Source organism: Dendroctonus ponderosae, unplaced genomic scaffold (assembly GCF_020466585.1).
Source record: "Dendroctonus ponderosae isolate FM_Combo_2020 unplaced genomic scaffold, Dpon_F_20191213v2 Dpon_F_20191213_8, whole genome shotgun sequence".
NCBI lineage: Eukaryota > Metazoa > Arthropoda > Insecta > Coleoptera > Curculionidae > Dendroctonus > Dendroctonus ponderosae.
Window position 1 is genome coordinate 10,741,633 of NW_026019016.1, and position 20,103 is coordinate 10,761,735.

Consider the following 20,103-nt stretch of genomic DNA (forward strand, 5'->3'; position numbering starts at 1 on the left):
GCAATAATATACAGGACATTCCATTTAAAAAAACGCAACTTTGATACCTTTAGAGCCTTTGGGACACCCTGTACATTACAAAAATATTTTTAAAAGTTATTACTTTACACACGGAATGAAGAAAATTTGCAATTGGTAAAACTAACAGTGGCGATAGGACTTACTTTCCACCAGCGGATTCATTACACAGTTTCGCCACTGTTTTCGATAGCGAAAGCATCAATTTTACGCATTACAAATTTTCTTCATCCCGTGTATCTTCTATCTATCTTCATCCTTCTTCATCTTCTATCTATCTTCATCCCGTGTGTAATTTATTATTTTCTTCTGCAACTCTGCGGATGTTGATTAAAAACGTGTATTTTTTTCAGATTGGAAAATTCCGTTCAAAAGAGGACCGTGCCGATGCTGAGCTGCGCCAGTTACTCGGAAGCGATATTTCTGACGTGGAAAGCATGCAAGGTACAGCAAAAGTTACACTATTTACACAGAACACTATTTTTATTTGTTTTAAGTCCCTGTTATTGGGAGTAAAACTGATGAAACCTCGTCATCTAGCAACTTAGAAGTAGTTTTATTTCATACCTAAGTTTTTCTTCAATTGAAATTTTCAAAGACTTGCTACAAATGTTCGTTGTACGATACGCACACGCTGATATTGCAGCTTTAAAAAATGTTATCGTTTCCAACTATAGAAAACCCTTTTTCAGGCACCTTACCTTGGAGGCATAGGCGAAGAGAAAGCGCCAGCCAGAATAACACCCTTGGCAGAAACTCTACGGGACTCAATGGGCATCTGACTGATGGAGATGATGAAATTCTAGAAAGTTTGGTAAAAACTGCTACTAAAGGACCTAGAACAGCTCCACGGGAAAGAAAAAGAACTAGACACGTTGATAGGAAGTCTTGTAAGTAATTTTTAAACAAACTGTAGGGTAGATGTACTATTGAGATTTTTAGATATAATTTAGATACACATATTGTTTGCACAATGTTAAGACAAGTTTGATTTTTTCAACTAGTCAAGAGATCCAGAACAAGGGAAAACAACCCGTATGGTAGCCGAGATTCGCCATAAATTACGTAATATTGCGTTCATGTGTGAGCTTTTGTGTGCTCCTAACTTTTGATATTCATTAGGTACTAATATTTCATATCAACAAGCAACAGTTTTTTTGTGAATAGATAGTAAAATAGGCAAAGGCGTAATAATGAATGTTTGCTAAAATGGTGCACGTATTTAAGGTACAGCTCCAATGGCTACTGATTTTCTGTTTTTGCATTTCCAGTACGAAGAACTCTTAAAAACGGCCTCTCGGAGGAGGAAAAGAAACACCTGTCAACCTACATTAAGGGCTACTGAAGGAACCGATGCACAGTCCATATACAGAGTTGAGTTTAAATTTCTCATAAACGCCAAGAGCCGATGAATGTTGTTTAATGTAACGGTAAATTATGATGTAATTAAACAATGGAGGCAGGTAAAAAGAAAATTGATTATTGATCAATTGTGTGTATAGCGAGAATTATTGTTAATGTGATAATAAATAGGTAATCGAATGCGACTCATTTTAATATAATAATTGTTGATTTTATTTTATTCTAATTTAGAATTTTTGCTTAGAATAGGATTTATTTATTTTTTATTCTCTGCCGTTTTTCGCAAAAGTAACCACTAGTCTCGTTTCCTGAATTTGTCTTTGATACCATTGTAAATTAGAATTAAAGCAAGCATTAATAAGTATTTTTTCCTAAGGATTTTCCTCTTTTTTGCTGTGGTTTTAGATAGTAAAGTGTAATTTTTGTTTTATGTAATATAGTTACATGATTTTGTTACTTGCAGTGTTTCTCAGGTCGAATTCAAACCGTTTTTGTCGGGTTGAAACCTAAACTGTCTGGGTATGCAGATAAGACAAATATTTATTTGTAGAAAACTTTTATTAATTTATTAACTCTTTATACAACGACTTACATAAATTTCGCCGAAACATTGACCTAGTGAAAGATGGAAGCAAATATATTCTAAGTACTATTATCGAATAACATAAATATACATGAATCATGTCTAGCCAATCAAAATAATAATATTTAGACATGATTTCCGGATTAATAACATATGTGCTTATACCTAGTGGAGGTATCAAAAGTGTTTGACTTCGCAAATGTAATTGTGCATTTGAGAAGACAAACACTTTTGATACCTCCACTTATGTGATTAAGCATTTGAGAAGTCAAACACTTTTGATACCTCCACTAGGTATCAGAATAACACAAAATATATAAAATTAATTTACAAATAATAACATGGAACGATCTGAATGATATTTTTTAACTTAAACTTACACTGTCCGGAGTGTTCAGTCGTTTTCGAATGGTTTGAAAACTTATTCTTCATATCACGCGTACATACATATATGGAATTTTATAAACAACGTTCATAATTAAAGGTAAACAGTTCGTTTTTAAGTGATATCAAAAACAAGCTTTTATACATTTAGCAATGCTTAAAGTTCGTCGTGTTTAGGGCCGGAAAATTCATCGTGGGAAATGAAACCGTTCTTGTCTTTGTCTTCATGCTGGAAGATTTCTTCAACTAGTTTATCATGTTCAGCTAACATGTTTTTTACTTCTTCACTGGGATTACCGCCATCCGCTGCTACCATCTGTTTCTTCAAGTATTCGCTTATCTGAAAAGAGCAACAAAATTAGCAGTGGCTACAATAATTAATTAGTTTTCTTTAAGGAAATTTAGAATTGTTTAAAATGAAAGCTTAATAATAAAATAATATATCAGAACCTTATAATTAAGCTCTTGAAATAAATCAATCTCAGGTACAACGGCTGTGATTAGCAACAATTAAATGAGTGTTATTTATGGTACTAATCTGAAAGCGAAAGTTCTTTTCTTCTCTTTGAATATGGGTATTTGAATTTTATGACGAATATTTAGTGAAGCGACGATCAAAAACGTTTTCACTGATTGGAATTTATTTTCAGGAAACAGACGATTTTGAAGAACATGAGGGTTGAAAAAATTTAAGCAAGTTTTTTGATTTGAGAGAAGAATGAATAATACCAAAAGCGCGTGGATCGATTCAGACAAATAAAATTGATATTTTGACCAAACGTAAGTTTCCAAACAAAATACATAAAAAAAATGCGGCGAAGTTATTACGCTGATTTTTAATTTATAAAAGTAACAAATTTCTAAAGTTTATAAAACTGACTACGATTCAGAATTATATCGGAAAACATAATTTTTCGGGTTTTCCAATTTATTTGTTTGATATTTGCAAACGAACAATGCAGAACTTTTCTGGCGAAGTATTAAAACCCACAAACACTGGAAACAAAAAATAAACAATGGCTCAAACCCGGTTGAACACGCCGATAATGTTAGAATCAACTTGAAAAAAATCTTTACTTTAAATGGTATATAATTGCTTTAACGCTGTCGTGAGAACGATATCGAGGATAAATTTCGTGTGTTTGTTTACAGGTGCAGAATATTTGCAAAAACTTATTTAATTTTGCGTTTTCTTTTCGTAACTGTGGAATCAACTAGTGCAATTCTTATCGACTATGTTAATTAAAGTAAGTGCCTGATATCATAATATTGTGTACAGGTGTTTTACTTTCACGTAAGAGTTCCTTGGGGTTTCTCTGTGCGAGAGAAATTAAACACATCCATAAATAATATTGTCGTATGTGGACGGTTTCTAACAAACACTCATGTTCAACGACCCGATGGTCAATTAAACAATTCGCAAACTTTTCCTTTTTGGAAAACTATCTCGACAGTACGGAGGCGTGTTTGGTTTTGACAAACATGAATGAATCGTCACTTTCAAAGTTAATGTATTTCATTAACATACTTTCAGGTAAGTACAAGAGCTTGATGAAAGCGACTATTTTAAATTCGTTAATTGCTAAATGTACTTACTTCTTCGCGGCTAAGTTGGTTGTCTTTGTCGCCATCAATTTCCTTGAATACGTTTGTTGTTGGTGGAGAGTCTCCAATATTTATTAGTTCCACCTGGGAAAAAAAATTGTGGATGTTAATTAAGTATCTATCAAAGTACGTTTTGATATTTTATTTTTGTTATTATTGGCTAGCTTGAATAACACTCAAGCACTTTGCTGAAAATGCAGCCGAAGTTGAAAGCGTACCGTTAAATCCATAGAGGCCGATCCAAAGCATTTACATACATAATCACTCGAGAGACTTAATTAATATAGGTAGGTATTCAGAATAATGTAGTTGTGTTAGGACAATATTGACCGGCAAACAATCTGTTAATGTAACAACACATAATTAATTAAGATACTAATATTTCATGACTATGAATTTTCATGGAAAATCGATATAGGCAGCTAAGCAAATGGTTATCTATTAGAGGAGTAAATGAACGGGAAAATCTGTTGAAATGCTTCGAATTGTAATGAAATTRTAACTTTTGCTCCATGATATTTCGATATAATTTCCAGGTGATTTTCCAAGCATTTTGATAAAATAGGRATATATTTTGACCGCTGTGAAATATGCATTGTATRAATGTGGCATAATTCGGAAACATTCATTTATATGAAACAGTMTCTCTAATTTGCTAATTTAGTTCATCGGAAATAGGTGTAAAATCAAAACAAAKTGTAAMATTTYCAATGGAAGCTTTTAAAATAATATTATAGTCTAGTTTACTTGGTTTATACAAAACACGCAGTTTCATTTTCTTTGATTCTTGTTTATTTCAAGTTTAAACTTGCAAGAGTCAACGTCGCCTATAATTAATCACTAAAAAATCTTAACTAATTTAAAAACATTTATTTTACATCAAGAAAGAATATATTTATCTTTGGATCGACTGATAMACTTAATAAACAACTGGTAAGTTCTCAAAGWGTCTATATGAAACCTTTATGTTTTTATATCTATCAGAGTCAGTATCTGTATGATTTAWWGCATAAATGTAAAAATATTGATTTCAAAATACAATTCCAAAGAAGTTTTTTTTKWAAACRAAAATTGATTTGTAAATTTTAATATTTCTCTCTTACTCTGTTGCTTGCTGTTGCAGTTATTATTGAATTAAAACATTTATATAACTAAAGTATTTCAATTTGAATGTTTTCCCTATTCAGTGATAATTTGGATCTTGTCATGTTATTTTCTCTTTTATACAGTTTCCTTGAGATAATAAGCCAATAAATAACATGTTTATGTCCAACGTAAATTGGACACAAACAACAAACATGCTTTTATAAAAACAATGATTACCGTATTTTATTGCATCTGTTTATTGTTTTTAATATGAAATGCATATTTAATAGATGTTTTAAATTTAGTATCTACATTTTGCAAATCACAATAGTTTGTAATTATTTTTTTTGGCTTATTCTTTATTTCTAGCTGTTCTCCTCTTTTGGCAGCTAAGTCTGGCAATACATTCAAAAACTCGAACAGAAAACTAACGATGATCTGAAGAATAAGTAAATTGATCGCCGCTTTCACACATTTATATTTATACAAGGTGTTCTAGTTTACAGAGCAGACAAAAATAGACAATATAAAAACTGACAAGTTTGCTTTATAATCCAAATACAAAATAAAATTTATGAATTGTCACCAAGCGGCTGTATATATTTGAATGAAAATTGGCAATTAATTAGTTTAATCAGTGGCGTTGGTATCTGAGCATTTTTAGAAAACTACTGGCCCGCTACCTACCACTTTTTTTATAAATTTTAAATCAAGTTTTGATTCTGCTCAATTCGAATTTAAATTTTTAAACAATAAAATGTAAAGAGAAGACGGGTAAAAAACTGTAACCACTGCGAAGAAAAGGAACAAATTTAATCAGTGGAGTTCAACAACAATAACAAAAATAAATAAAAATGGAAATTAAAGAATATTCGAAGAGTAGTTCACTCACTTGAATAAATTTGTATGTCGTACACACCTTGTATTTAATTGAGTAAGGGTTTTTTGAATATATTTTAATTACGAAAACTTATATGGTTTTACGATCCTCTATTGATATCTAATGTTTATGTCCTGGAAACAGCACCAACCTGTATATTAAAATCACTAAAACCGCAATGTCACGAAATGCTCATTTTAATCTAACTCAATAAAGTTTAAAGATGAATGAAATTAACAATTATTGGGAAAGGAAGGAAGCAGGTGTGTACACACTGAAAAAAATCTTGAAAATCCTAAAAATAAATAAGATGATAAAAAAATATTGACAAGTTCAATTGTTTTAATACATGAACGGACATTTTTTAAATCGCACATTTCCAGAGGATTTCAAAATGCTCGGCAAATTTTTTGGAAGTAATCTGATGAACTAAGAGGTTTTTCCATGTACTAATTGGAATAAAAAGTACCATGTGAAAATAAATAAATCGAATAACATCGCTTATACTTTACTACCCAAAAATGAAATAGAAATTCTTGAATTTTTGCCGATAAATAATTCTGAATTGAAGAAAAAATGTGGTAACTGCAAATGAAACATTTTTGTAATCTACAATAACGCCTCAATTTTTAAGTGGAATTTTATAAAGACGTCTTTCTTTATTCGAAATAAGGGATAAACCGAAAGAAATTCTGGTCATAAGTAGAGAAAATGTCTTACGGAGCGAAACAGACAATTTTAACAATATCTACAAAAAGAGAATGATTTTCTCGGAAGGAAATCAAATATAAACCTTAGCATCTCCTATCTGGCAACAAGCTCTTCAAAACTACCCTTTACACACTTTCTTACAATATAAGCACGTTATATAAACCATCCTGTATACAAACATGATAAAATATTTATAAAACATGTATAGTTTTAGCCATATATATCAGTAAAATGGGAGCAGTAAGTAAACATTTGCTGAAAAGCACATCAAACTGATTCAAGCCTTGGAGCGAATATAAATAGCGCATCGCGTTCATTTATTTAATCTGTTAATAAATGAAAAACATGCATTATTTCTAATCGAAAAGTCTGATTAGCAGCAAACTCAATGCAATGTGGTGGATGTTCTTTTTGCACAAAAAATAATTCACAACAATAACATAAAGAAATTACAATTAATTGATTTGTACCTCAAAATGAAGAGTTGCGCCACCTGGAATAACGTTTCCAGCTCCCCTATCGCCATATCCAAGAGATGGGGGAATGGTGAGTTTCCTCTTTTCTCCTACGCACATGTCTAAGAGACCCTGATCCCATCCCTTAATTACTTGGCCTACTCCTAGTTGGAAAGTGAAAGGCTGGTCACGGTCCAAACTGAAAAAATAATATTGTATTAAACTTTGCCAGATCGCAGAGCTAATCAATTATCCTTAAGTGTAATGGAGAGTTCTTGTATTTTCAATCATTTAAATTTTATTACCGTAGGAGTGCTGATCCATATAAAAGTTTCTGAAGGAATTGGCTGGCAACTCCTTGCGGGGAGAAGTACCAAAAAACTTCTTAATATTTAAGTGTGTCGCCAGTGCGTAACGACTACACAGGGAATATAAGTTGAATAAGTCTGAATGTGCACGTTTTAAGGAAAGTTAGAAGCGCAAAATGAGAACAGGGGCGGATTTTCTAAGTAGAACTTAAACAAAACAAAAAACATCTTGGCAATTTAATCAAAACGTTTTCAATAAAAGAAACAAGAAAATAAGAATATCTTGAAGTGCAATGCACTGAAAAAATCAGTTATTCTAAAGCGGCATACGATGTTTTGAATACGAAATTTAAACATGTTAATCTGAGCATCTACAGAGTTCAAATACTTCCGAATTCTAATACGTTTAGGGACATTTTGTTGAACAACTGATAATTTCGGGTAGCACAGATAATTGGGACCATTTGGGAATAACGCTTGCATGTGAGCTTGCGAATTTTATAGACTGAAATAATACATAAAGTGTAAGTGATTAGTCGGATGAATAAGAAAGAAAGCAAAGTGTTATAAGTACGGCGTGAAAAGATAAAAGTTGATGAATCATTCATTATACAATATACATTCCTAGTTCTTTTATAAAGAAATGCTATAAGCGGTTTATAAAAAATTATTCAAATGCAAATATCTGTACAAATTTGCATGTTTATAGAAACCTTTTCTTACAATGATAATAGAAATAACCCTCTTAATTATTGCCGGGACTCATTTAAACATCCTGTATATGGGACATACCGGGTTGTAGAAACAATTAAACAAAACCATTTTATTGGGTCTCCTTGTAATACAGATGATTAGAAGAGTAAATTACACTGTTAAAATCGTTGTATAACAGGAAGAAAATCTAGTTTAAACATTGATTTATAATTTTTTACTTTGATTTTTTATTTATTGATTATTTTGCATCGACAAAAATAACTTTTTATTTACGGAAATTTTAGAAATTTCTACAATAATACCTGTCATCTACTTACGCACTATCTTATTAATTGATCAAAATCTTGTCCAGTTTGCTGTAAACAATAATAAAGTCTGTTTCCCAAACTCCTCCCTAACTTTTCGCAACACTTTACCGGGAATTGACCGGAATTCTGCTGAAATTAGCCTTTTAAAATCATGAATATCAGCAGGTTGTGTTTTATAAACCATGGAGTTAAGATGTCCCCAAAGAAAGAAGTCTAAGGGTATTCAATCCGGTGATCTTGGAGGCCATTAAATCGTCTTCTGCCAAGCGATCTATCCGAGAATATCTTATCAATGTTAGGAAGGGTTCGAAAATAGACAACATTTTGAACAATTTATAAGATAGTGCGTAAGTAGATCCCTTGGGTTTTATTGTAGAAATTTCTCTGCCGTAAATTAAAAGTGATTTTTCTCGAAGTCAAATAATCAATAAATCCGACATAAATTGCTTAAACTAGATTTTCTTCCTGTTATTCAACGATTTTACCAGTGTAACCTACTCTGCTATTACAAGGAGATTTACTTTTTAGATTACGCAAATTTAATTGTTTCTACAATTTTGAAACGCGATTATTCGAAAACCTCTGCAAGCAACAAAGTAGTAACTAATGTAAAGAGAATTGAACGCCCTTTAAAACGATGCGCCACTGACCCCCTTTCCATTTAAAATTCTAAGGGTGGCATCTACCCTTCCTAGGGGGTTGAAACAAGGAGGCTAAAGATATGTATTTAAAGTGTCCCCCTTACAAATAAAATCGACGGGTCTTTCCGATTTTTCATGTTTTCAACTGCAAGAAAGATATTGAAGGTGGGAAGTTTTCAAATTGACACCCGGTATTTAGTTAGCAATTAATAGGAAGATAGAAAGAATGAAATATTCTGTTTTCCATTATTAGTAGAAAAATTAAATCGGCTTGAACCTGATCTTAAGCGTCACTTCGTCTGTTGGGCGCGCGCCTTTAAAGCATATCAAATTATTGAAGTAAAATTCTTTGACCGAAAACTTTCGCCAATATGCATCTTGGGTATGAACGTGTTAAATAAGTATTAGTTTCTAATAATTTCTTCCTCTAAATCAATGTTTTCCAGTTCGATTTTCTGTCGGCACTTGCAAGTCTTATCACTTACTTTATAGTAGATACAAGTTTTTTGTTAATTTCCGGGTGTGGTTTATAGTTACTAAGTTGTTAAAACACTTCACAAGCTTTAGAACAATATGCTTTCATATTATCTCCTGTTCTACGAAAACTGTTAATAACTTAATATATTTTCGGCAAAAATTTCAATATAATTTCGTTTTCATATATACATTTCTCCTAAAACTTAACATAATTTGTATCTTGTTAACTTTATTTGTGGACACTTTATGGTTATATTGCTATCAATTGCTAACAATCTGTTAGAAAATGCGCCGATAGGTTCTAAACGCGAAAGAAGTAAGACTGATTGAAGGTTTCCAATTCTTACACATCACCTGATCATTTTAGTTTTCCTACTGTTGAATATCAACACTAATATTAACGACTCTGCAACCCTGAAATCGGCAACAGTGAAACTTTAATTTTATACCGTTCACTAAAATTCATCAGTTGAAAATGCGTTCTAGATATCATTAAAGCTGCTGCTGTTTTCTGCTCTACTGAAAACGATTTTCTTCGATTGGTGTGCTTCTCAATTCACCTTGTTCTGTTTTTATTGCTTGGTTCTTTTTAGTGCCCCTACACTGTTCTGCCCAAATCACATTTTAACATGTTTTATTTTATTGAATGCAATTACTCAACTTTATTTGCACAATGTTTAGATGAAAATTTATAAGACTCCACAAGTATACGGCTCAATTTTCCATCTGTTCCTGATGCTCAAAACACTATGGGAAATAATTTCATTTTTCATTTATTATTTTTAAAAAAATATCATTTAAAAATTTGCTTATACGAGAAGTTAGTTATTTATACGAAAAATACTGCTTTAAACTAGGCAATACGAAAGTGAAACAGTATTTTTAATAATTGTAAAAAAATGGCAATGGAATAACATTAACACTGTTAAAAGAACGGAAAAACAAATGAAATAGACCGGCTGCTGAATACAAAGTATAATCATGGAGAACAGCGTCGGTAGCAAAAATGGCAAAATTCCGATCCTGTTATCAACGTGGTCGGAAAAACCCTCAACAAAACGCGATACAGGCGGGATAGAACAAAAGTCAGTTGAAATATTAAAAAGACCATGCATATCAAAAAGTATCCTGAGAAACGGCACTGCATGCCGCATTTGCACGTAGCTCTATGCGGAATTATTTTGTTAGTTGGCCGGCATAGAAACTTTCAGAGAGTTTACTTCTCCAGAAAGGTAGAAGTTTGCCGGTCGGAAAGATACAGCCACGGTCGGAGATTACTATGCATAACCTACACTCCAGTATTAGATTTACGAGGGGTTACTTTCACGAAAATGAAATTGACTTCCATAATCTGGATAAATATATGAACAGTTCACATTTTAGCAGTTTTATCAAAATTTGGCAGATTTAACCGAATTTTTGCATTTTTATATAACTACCATTCTGGTGTCTTTATCTCTACTGAATGAAAGAATTAATAACGGTTATTTATTTACAGCTTAGATAATCCGTGTTTATGGACATTTTGGTTGATAAAACAAAATGTATTATATTATAAGATAATAAAATAAAACAATAGTAAAATACTTTCAACGTACTCTCCAGAACCAAATGCAAATTCATTAAACTGTAATTGACTTCGATTCCCAAATCGAACATTATAGGCGTTCTTATGCAGTCAAATTACATTAGCATTTCGGATATCGAGCACTTCCAAAGAATGATTTTATGAAAAGAAGACTGTTTGGAAACAACGAGCACTAGGCTTGAATGTATAGATATATTCAGCTCACAGAAGTAGAAAGTGAAAATATGTTTACTACATGGGATTAAAGTAGTATAATTCATAGTCGTAAAAGCCATAAATTTGTCCTAAATATTTTAAAAACCTTCAAATTGTATACTAAGGCAACAAACTTCAGTGTAGGATTACAAATGAAACTATACAAATAATTTACTCACTGTAAAAATCAGAACTTCAAACAGAAGTTAAAAACTTAATTATCTACCATTGATTACATTTTTCAGATGTGATTTCAACTCGCGTCTTATGGAGTATTTCACAACCATTCATGTTTGGCTGGTAAAACAGAAATAGTTAGAAAGTTCTTTCAGAAAATTCCTAAACCCTGAACAAAAGCAACAACAAAAAGTGAAATTGTATATTTGGCTATTGGCGTTTTTTCAATTCAACGTATTATCGCAATACAATTTACTCTGATATTTTATACAGCAATTGTTCACTTTATTTATTTGTAACTTTACAGTCTATTCTTATTTAGCAATGAATATCGAATTTCTAGGAGCCTCGAAGGCCCAAGTAAATAATTCTTTAAAAAACTCTGAAATTACTGCAATTAACTCATAGAATAGATGCATTTTCAATGCACACTTGCAGTGACCTCAATGTGGAGAATTCGCTTTCAATTCTTTATTTTATTGATCTTCAATTTCTGACAAATAAATATTTCTTGGCAACTGATTTTATATATAAAGTCAAGTACTAGGATTTTATATTTTGCAAATTTTTCAATGGATTAAATACATTGCTGACAGTTTGAAATGAAATATCCAAAATCGTTATAATTGTGTCCATTGAACAGTCCTCCACTCCAAACAAGTTCCACGTTGTTTCCATATTTATGTATTGAAATAAATATCAACATTAATATTGCGGCATATTTGCATTAGATTCAACGTCCAACTGTAACCCGATTTAACCCTATTAAAATGCAAACGAAAATCCACATTCAAAAAGTTCCCAGCTGCTTCTGCCAATAAATATCTATTTTGGAACAACTTATCACAATTTCTTACGATATGCACAAGAAAAGTAGTTGCAGATTCAAACTTTTGCCTAAGTTGTATCCTATATATATTATACATAATATATCGTACGATTGTTAAAGTTCCGAAGTCTGCCGTCCGTAAATCATTCAAAAGTTTGTCTTCATAAGCATTTAGTAACTCGATGTATGTATACTACATTATTGAATGGTATATAACAGGAATATTCCATAATGATATATCGATGGCATTGATAACAACGCCAAGTCAACCAAAATGTCTTAAGCTTACAAGCTTTAGATTTTTCAATTAAGATTTTTGATCTTTTACCATCTTTTGAGCAACTTTCGTATTTTTTTGCATGCTATAATCCCCTGATAAAGTTTTTATATTCTGTATCGTGTTTCTCAGCTTGACTTCGTTATAAGCATCCATAACTGTAGTGTTAAAATAATAAAAATGATTTTTCAAATGAAGTTTGAAAAACTTTCTCGTACGTAAAATTGCAAAGTAAAGCTGAAAGTTCAGATATCAACAAACATTTAAACCTAAAAAAATAAAACTTGCAGAAGTGCAAATAACGAATTATATAACTGTGGCAGAATTTTTTGTATTGTGTTTAAATATAAAAAATATTATTATGTTTTTGTATTATATATTATGAAACATATAACTGTAGCAATTTTTAAAACATACAGTTTATTTAAGTGAGATCTACACAACTTTTGTTTGATTATTTTATGTTGAATAGCTTGATCCGCAAATAAATTTCATTTTTTATCTAAAATATGTTAATAGTCTTATTCTCTCAGCACTCTACAAAAATCTCCAACACAAACACTAAAACTTCCATTTTAATTTTCTGATTAAATTCTAGTGTTGTGTTGTAGGTGTGTAGGTAGGTTCTAGTAACGAAGGTGTAGAAAGGAAGGTTTTTGTGCAACTGCCCACGTTTTTTAAATAATTTTGACTCCCAATCTATAACAACTGACAACGTAATGCACGCACCCTATAGAAAACAATTGGCTTTCAATTTTTTCCTCAAAGTTTCATTCAAATTGCACTTAAAGCGGATTTTTGCGCGTTCTTCAAAGGCATGTCTAGAAATTGAAGTGTTTACCCACTTGTAGGCGAAAAGTTTCACACAACTGCCTGCACTTTATTTAATTTCTAATTGCCTATAGAATATGAGAACTTGGAATTGGTTTACTATATAGCAGACTCTGAAAACCTTGAAACATTGATAAAGTTTCCACTAAAACCATATTTGTGTGTACGTTCTCTAAAGGTAGGTAGAAAAATTTAAATAGTTTCTAAGTATTCGTGATTTTCAATATAAAGGTGGTAACTTGAAAACTGGACCCTGAAAACTTGAAATGTTTCATTGAACTTGCAATAAAACGACTTTCGCTTTCCATGGAAATAAAATTGTAGAAATGGAAATTTTATTTTGACTTCACGCTCTTTAAAAGTGTCTAACTCCCAGTACAGAGCAAAATGTCGAAACACGTTTCGATATTCTGCATTCAAAAACTTCAGTGCTCCTAGTTTTTAAACCTTAGAGATTTTTTTTTAGATCAATTAACTTATGTTACCTCTGGTATATTAAATACTAAGCTTTCGCCCTTACGGGCCATGCATATTTACATGAGAAAAGTTCTATTTCTGCTCTTAAAATATGCAGACGTAAAGTATAGCATACCCATTTGCAGACAGTACTTTGAATCATTCCTAAAAATTAATTTCAAATCTGAAAATTGCGCCATTTAAATGTATTGTCTTTTATACCACCGATACTTAAGAAACAGAAAACGCTTCAGTTTTTTGAAAAAAAAATTCTTGTTTTCACATTTATTCATCATGCAAGAAAAACAGTTCTGTATATGAAATTTGCTAGCAAGCTTGTTCAGCAAATTGTTTTTTTTTATTTTTGCCTCGAAAATCCACACTTAAGTTGGTGTATCTAATTTTAACAATGTTTATGGTTTTCAGCATCAATCAGTAATAAAATACAAAAATGTCTGCGGTCGTAAAGGACGAATTTTGTTTAAAACTAAAAAGTGCACCAACACATTTTAGAACCGTCTGAATAAATTATCATTCCAGGCTAATGAAAATACGTACTTTCAACCAATTTAAGAGTTTTTCCTAAATAATTAATTGCTGCAAATGCCGAGAAACTGGCAGTCCCTTCTGAAACTCGTCTTGATGTAAAGCCCTGATGTAATGAAGGTTAACGAAACGACACCCCCGAGAATCCCGACTAAAATGTTGCTCTCGTCGAGATGTCAATGTGTTCAAACTTTTATTTATCTAACGTGTTTCAAAAATGCACGACGTTTTTACGTAATTGAGCCTTAAAACTTTTCTTTTACCAGACATATTAAATATGAATGTGGCTAAGCTGTTTCGGCCAGGCCAACTCAACTGTAGCGCTTATATTTCAGGAGCTTTTAATATTTCAAGGCGAAATCATAAAATTTTACGAGATGATGTTTTCCCATAATTAGACGTAGAATCTATTTCAAACATGCCATGTTTATCCAGAAGTGTTTTTTATTCAGGTTGCCCATTACATTAACCGTTATTAGCAAGGAGTTATAGAATGGGAATGGGCTTATTTTCAGATGGGCACATGTTTATTTACAGACTAAATTGTGATGGATTTCCTGGATTAATTGTTAAGATAAACCGATATGATGTGACGTACATATGAGCACTAAACTATGGCAGATTTTGATTAAATTACTCAACTTTCCGCTATCTGAACGAATCGTTGTTTTCCACTTAAAAAAAATCAGCACAATCTTAGTTGACTGACTAAAGAAGGGATCCGTTTAACCCTTTTACATCTGAGCGTAAATATTTAATTAAGTTGTTACCTTTATGCCGAAGAACCCTGAATGGAGGACGAGCGAATAATTGGCACGTTTCAAGTAAGCCTGAAGTGAAAAAGCTTGCTATACAAAAGCGTTTTGCAAAAAATAAACAAAAAAAATGTGTATAACTAAATTAATATTCAGCAAACAATATGAAATAATAATGATACATTGGTCGCTGTTTATATTTGATTAGCTACATTACAGCACCATAATTTAAATTATCCGAAATCGTACACAATTCATCAAGGATAATCCGAATTAAAGGCCCTCATATGTTTCGCCAGCATTTCCCAAATTTATATCCGTTCCGATTTGCATTGCGGTCGCTGATAATGTTATTAATAATTACTTAGTTGACGGTTGCTACATTTCATTATGGCCTTAATTTAACTGGAAATATTTCCCGATATATTCTATGTTGATGGTGTAGACAAATTTCAACATGGAATGAATAGTATCAAGAAATAATCGCTAGATTATTTTTAGTTTTTTTTCGGCTGCCAACATAAACAATGCGAGTATTCATATTTCAATATGAAGATGATACTTGGAGATACCCTGAGATCTTTGCCCATTGTTGAAGTGTTCTGACCTCAAATGGTATTGCTGCTCGTCAAGGTATGATGTAACTAGTCTTAATTAATATCATGAAAAACTTTCCATCTTGCAACATGCAATCCCGATTGATATTTTAAATCTGTTATAAAATCAATGTGTTTTCTGTGACTCTGCCCATGGGAAGGTTTCAGCATTTGTTATTATTGATTAAAAACCTATCTTTTAAAACTGCAACCAAATAATTGTCACCCAAAATGCAAAAAAATATTGCTTCAATTTCCCAATAATAAAACACATGCACTGTACAGTTGAAATAATATTTATTCTGGTCGATTCCACTCTGCCAAATTAAAGTAATTTAGTCCATTTTTATCAATAAAAATATAATCCAGATAAACCAGTTGTATACCCGAAAATGTTGCAAACTTTTACTTCAAGAGAATATTTGGTCAGCCAAAAAAAGCAAAAGTAGTGCAGCAAATAATAAAACATAATGTTAGTAACACAAATCATATGCATGTGGATATCTAGGGTTTAAAGCAAACATAAGTCAACGTAACAAAAACTCGGAAAAAATACAAGGAAGCTGAAACACTTAAAACAGTTAAAAAATAAATGGTGATCATCCAGAGACGTTTGAATAGAAAAGTATTAAAATCAATGTGAACTTGGTATTAAACAGGACACAAAGAAAATTTATTAAAATATCTTCAACTGGAAGCATCAAAATATTCAGGAGATTTTAACATATTTACCTAATGCTATACATAATCAAGCTTAGTTGTTACTAAAACATCAGTAGACATTGAAATATTGCGATTGCAGCAATTTGAAACAAACCAAAATAAAATTCGGCTGAATAATCAAACCCCATTGCACAAAACTCTTGTAAATACATTGCATAAGTGGTATATAAAAAGGTCACTTAAGTGCAAAAAATGATGATTCAATCGACAAACCCAGTGAAAGTTATGGTGAAAGCAATGTTTTGACCTGCTTGAAAAAAACACATTTAGCTTGACTTGGTGTAGGATTTTCCCTTTCGATATGCACTTATCTTTTAGCAAATGTCCATTATTACATTTTACGTATCTAGTGATGGATAGTTGATTCAATAGAGATTTTGTCAAATTTCTTTCTGTTATATAATTCGGAAAAATAATTAGGACTTAAGTAATTAAACAAGGTTTCAGATGCAAATAGAAGAGAAATTGCTAACAACTAGTTTATCCTCCTGCTCCAATGTTCGCTTCCATCTTTAAAGATTATGATAGGGTTATTTGCAAATGTATTAGTTATAATCTAAGCACATCATTTGGAAAAAAACGCGTCTTTGTAACTTTCTCTAATATCCTGGTAATTTACAAGATATTATTGTATTGGTTTGAGGGAACAACCGAAGAACTTTGAGTAGAACTACGATACGAAAGAGAATATAAAATTTACCTGGTTTGAAGATACATGATATTCATCCAATCATCAGCGAATTTATTTCTCAATACAAAGTTAATTGCTTTTGTTTTAAAAGTTTGTTAGTTTCACTTTCTTGCTGTTCTGTATGGTCTTATTCGTCGTTTTTTTTTGCGTTTGGATTAGTTGACCGAATAATTTCTTTTCATCTATTCCCAGGTTCCGTTGGCTGATTATTTAACATTATTGTGTATTAAGTGTATTTTGCATCATATACAGGATGTCCCGTAAGCACATGATCAAAAGGGTACCGCGATATTCTTTGGATCAAGAGAAGACGATCTGACCTAACTTTTATTAACAAAAAATGTCTGGCTCTTCTGCTATTGATGGTCAAAGTTCTTCAAAAAATTGATCTTTTTTTAAATATCGGGAGAATGGTACGATGTATTTTGGTGGCTTATACTTTGACCATGTCGGTCACTTCTCCATTAGAAAAGATCATTCGAAACAAATTTGTGAGATTGTTTGACAATTAATTTATGCCTCGCATCACGATATTTGCACTTAATTCCAAATTAAAATCAAATCCTGGGTTCTTCAGTCATTTATTGTCTATTTATCAATTAAAAAAACGTTTCGGTGTTTTCCACCATCATCAGTTTCAATGTGTAGCGTTGTTGCTACTTTACGCCTTGGCATGTATTTGGCATGTATTTGGAGTATTGGAGAATACTCCAAATACATGCCAAGGCGTAAAGTAGCAACAACGCTACACATTGAAACTGATGATGGTGGAAAACACCGAAACGTTTTTTTAATTGATAAATAGACAATAAATGACTGAAGAACCCAGGATTTGATTTTAATTTGGAATTGAAACACAGTCAGGAAAGTACGTACAATTTGCACTTAATGTATAACATTGTTATGTGGCAAAAAAACAGAATCTTTTTTTTTTCGCACAAACTATGAATGCTACAATATTTTACAAAGAGCACAAAATCGTGAATAAATAATTAGTGCATCAACCAAAAAAAAAATTGTTGATTCATTCAACAAATAAATAGTTCTGGTGGTTTTTGTACCACAATACTCAAGAAAACACCACTTGTCCAAAACGGACGAACTCGAGTGTTTAATCACAATATGAGTTTTACATAACAAATTCACAGCGAGTTTCACCAAAATACATCGTACCATTCTCCCGATATTTCAAAAAAGATCAATTTTTTGAAGAACTTTGGCCATCAATAGCAGAAGAGCCAGACATTTTTTGTTAATAACAGTTAGGTTAGATCGTCTTCCCTTGATCCAAAGAATATCGCGGTACCCTTTTGATCATGTGCTTACGGGACACCCTGTATATCTTTCATTTTTCAAGTTCAGTTTGATAATAGTGTTTCTATGTTTTTTAGCTGTCCTCAATGTTTCTGTTTTTTTGGTTTTAGATGTTGGTTTTCTGTATTTGACCTTGTTTCTTCCTGTGGTACTGAACTCAGTTCACTTAAGTATTAATTCAAAAATTCACTTCTTTCAGCTGATGTTTGTTTCTTTTTGGTTTTGACATTTTTTCAATGAATGCTTAAAAGTAATCCTGTTCTGGTTTCTTAATTAATATCCTGGCATTTTCTTTTCAAATTAGTTTCTGTTCCCATTTTCTTGTTCTTGTGATTGATTACTCGATTTATTTTACAAACTTATCCTTCTTATAATAAAGTTAGAACATAACATTTCATAGAAAGTGTGTTTTCTCGTTGTTATGTCTAATATTTAAAACATGTTTAAACGTTATGTAAGCATTTTTTAAATTAATCCATTCAAAGCAGAAAAGTATGTTTTTAATTTACTTTTAAGAGAAAGTTTTTGTCCAATTTGTTAAGATTTGTCAATGTTATATATAGGTATCTTGTTTATTTATCAAGAAGTTATTTTCTGTTCCGAAGAAAAGCGGCATAATTGGGTTCAATTATAGAGGTTTCGCTAATTCTTTTTACTTAAGTTTCTAAGCGCCTTTATGATCTTTGAGATATTCATTTTCTATATTTCTATCCTCATTCATTTGGGATTTTTCGTATTCGTGGAAGTAGTACGACGATTCCCAGTTCCAGAAAAAATAATCCTGGTGTTCAAAGCTTTTATTATTGTTCAACATTGATTAATAATTTATTAATAAATATAGTTCTTGGGGACCTTTTTCATAAAGCTATAAAAGTTATTTGTGATTAATTAAAAAACCTACAATCTACACATTTTTTATTAGTAGGCAAAATTGGAAGGTAAGAAGATCGAGCAACTGTAATTTCCTTAAGGCAAAATGGCAGGCAAAATCCTGAATCGATCCTGTGTTGAATAATATTGGAATTTCATAAAATGAATGTGTGATAAACAAACCAAGTACATATATATTTTGCTTATGATCACTAATTCAAAACTTCTTCAAAACAAATTCCTAAACTGTTAAAATGTGACCAAGACAAGATTCTCAAATATTTACTACAAAATATAGGTATACAATTTTCAATTTTTTATTATATTCCCTATCTAAAAAGCTTGTAAAATTTTATGGGAGCGCAGAGAATCAAATTGGATTTTCAAGAAATTTCGGCCTTGCGATCCGCAGGTAAATAATAAAGGAATGCAATTTATTTTTATTGCAAATGGTAAAATTGCATCAAGCAACAGCATTCAATGTCGAGAAAAATATCTGCGAAACAGCATCCAGTAGATGAAATTAATTATTTCCCGTTTCCTCTTCGACGGCAACTGATGCAAGAAATAATCGAAGTGAATAAGCAAAACTGGTTAACAACCTCACGCAGGACATTAAGCAAATCGTGGGGTTTGAAAAAGTCAAAGATCAAAAGATGCAAAATATGCACTTTGTAAATGAAATCGTATTAATGGCTTATTTCCAGTTCAAAGAAGGGAACG

General features: G+C 31.6%; 2 protein-coding genes across 12 annotated transcripts in view; one reads left to right on the plus strand and one right to left on the minus strand.

Annotated features, from left to right (window-relative positions):
• LOC109546997 (FH1/FH2 domain-containing protein 3) overlaps positions 1-1,836 on the plus strand; it is a 136,090-nt gene extending 134,254 nt beyond the window's left edge. For 8 of the 11 annotated variants that reach the window (XM_048668853.1, XM_019918198.2, XM_048668855.1 and 5 more), the window contains 3 exons: positions 372-462; positions 711-908; positions 1,290-1,836. In XM_048668853.1, coding sequence (XP_048524810.1) covers positions 372-462; positions 711-908; positions 1,290-1,363 — 363 coding nt within the window. In that variant the 3' untranslated portion in view covers positions 1,364-1,836. Of the gene's footprint in view, positions 1-371; positions 463-710; positions 909-1,022; positions 1,084-1,289 lie in introns of all 11 variants that reach the window. The other 3 variants (XM_048668854.1, XM_019918201.2, XM_019918208.2) reach the window with 1 other exon arrangement.
• Positions 1,837-1,919: 83 nt separating this feature from the next.
• LOC109546999 (FK506-binding protein 2) overlaps positions 1,920-20,103 on the minus strand; it is a 38,453-nt gene continuing 20,269 nt past the window's right edge. The window contains exons 2-4 of the mRNA XM_019918209.2: positions 7,100-7,283; positions 3,944-4,036; positions 1,920-2,687 (exon numbers count right to left, since the gene is read on the minus strand). Of these exons, the coding sequence (XP_019773768.2) occupies positions 2,505-2,687; positions 3,944-4,036; positions 7,100-7,283 (460 nt within the window). The 3' untranslated portion in view covers positions 1,920-2,504. The remainder of the gene's footprint in view (positions 2,688-3,943; positions 4,037-7,099; positions 7,284-20,103) is intronic.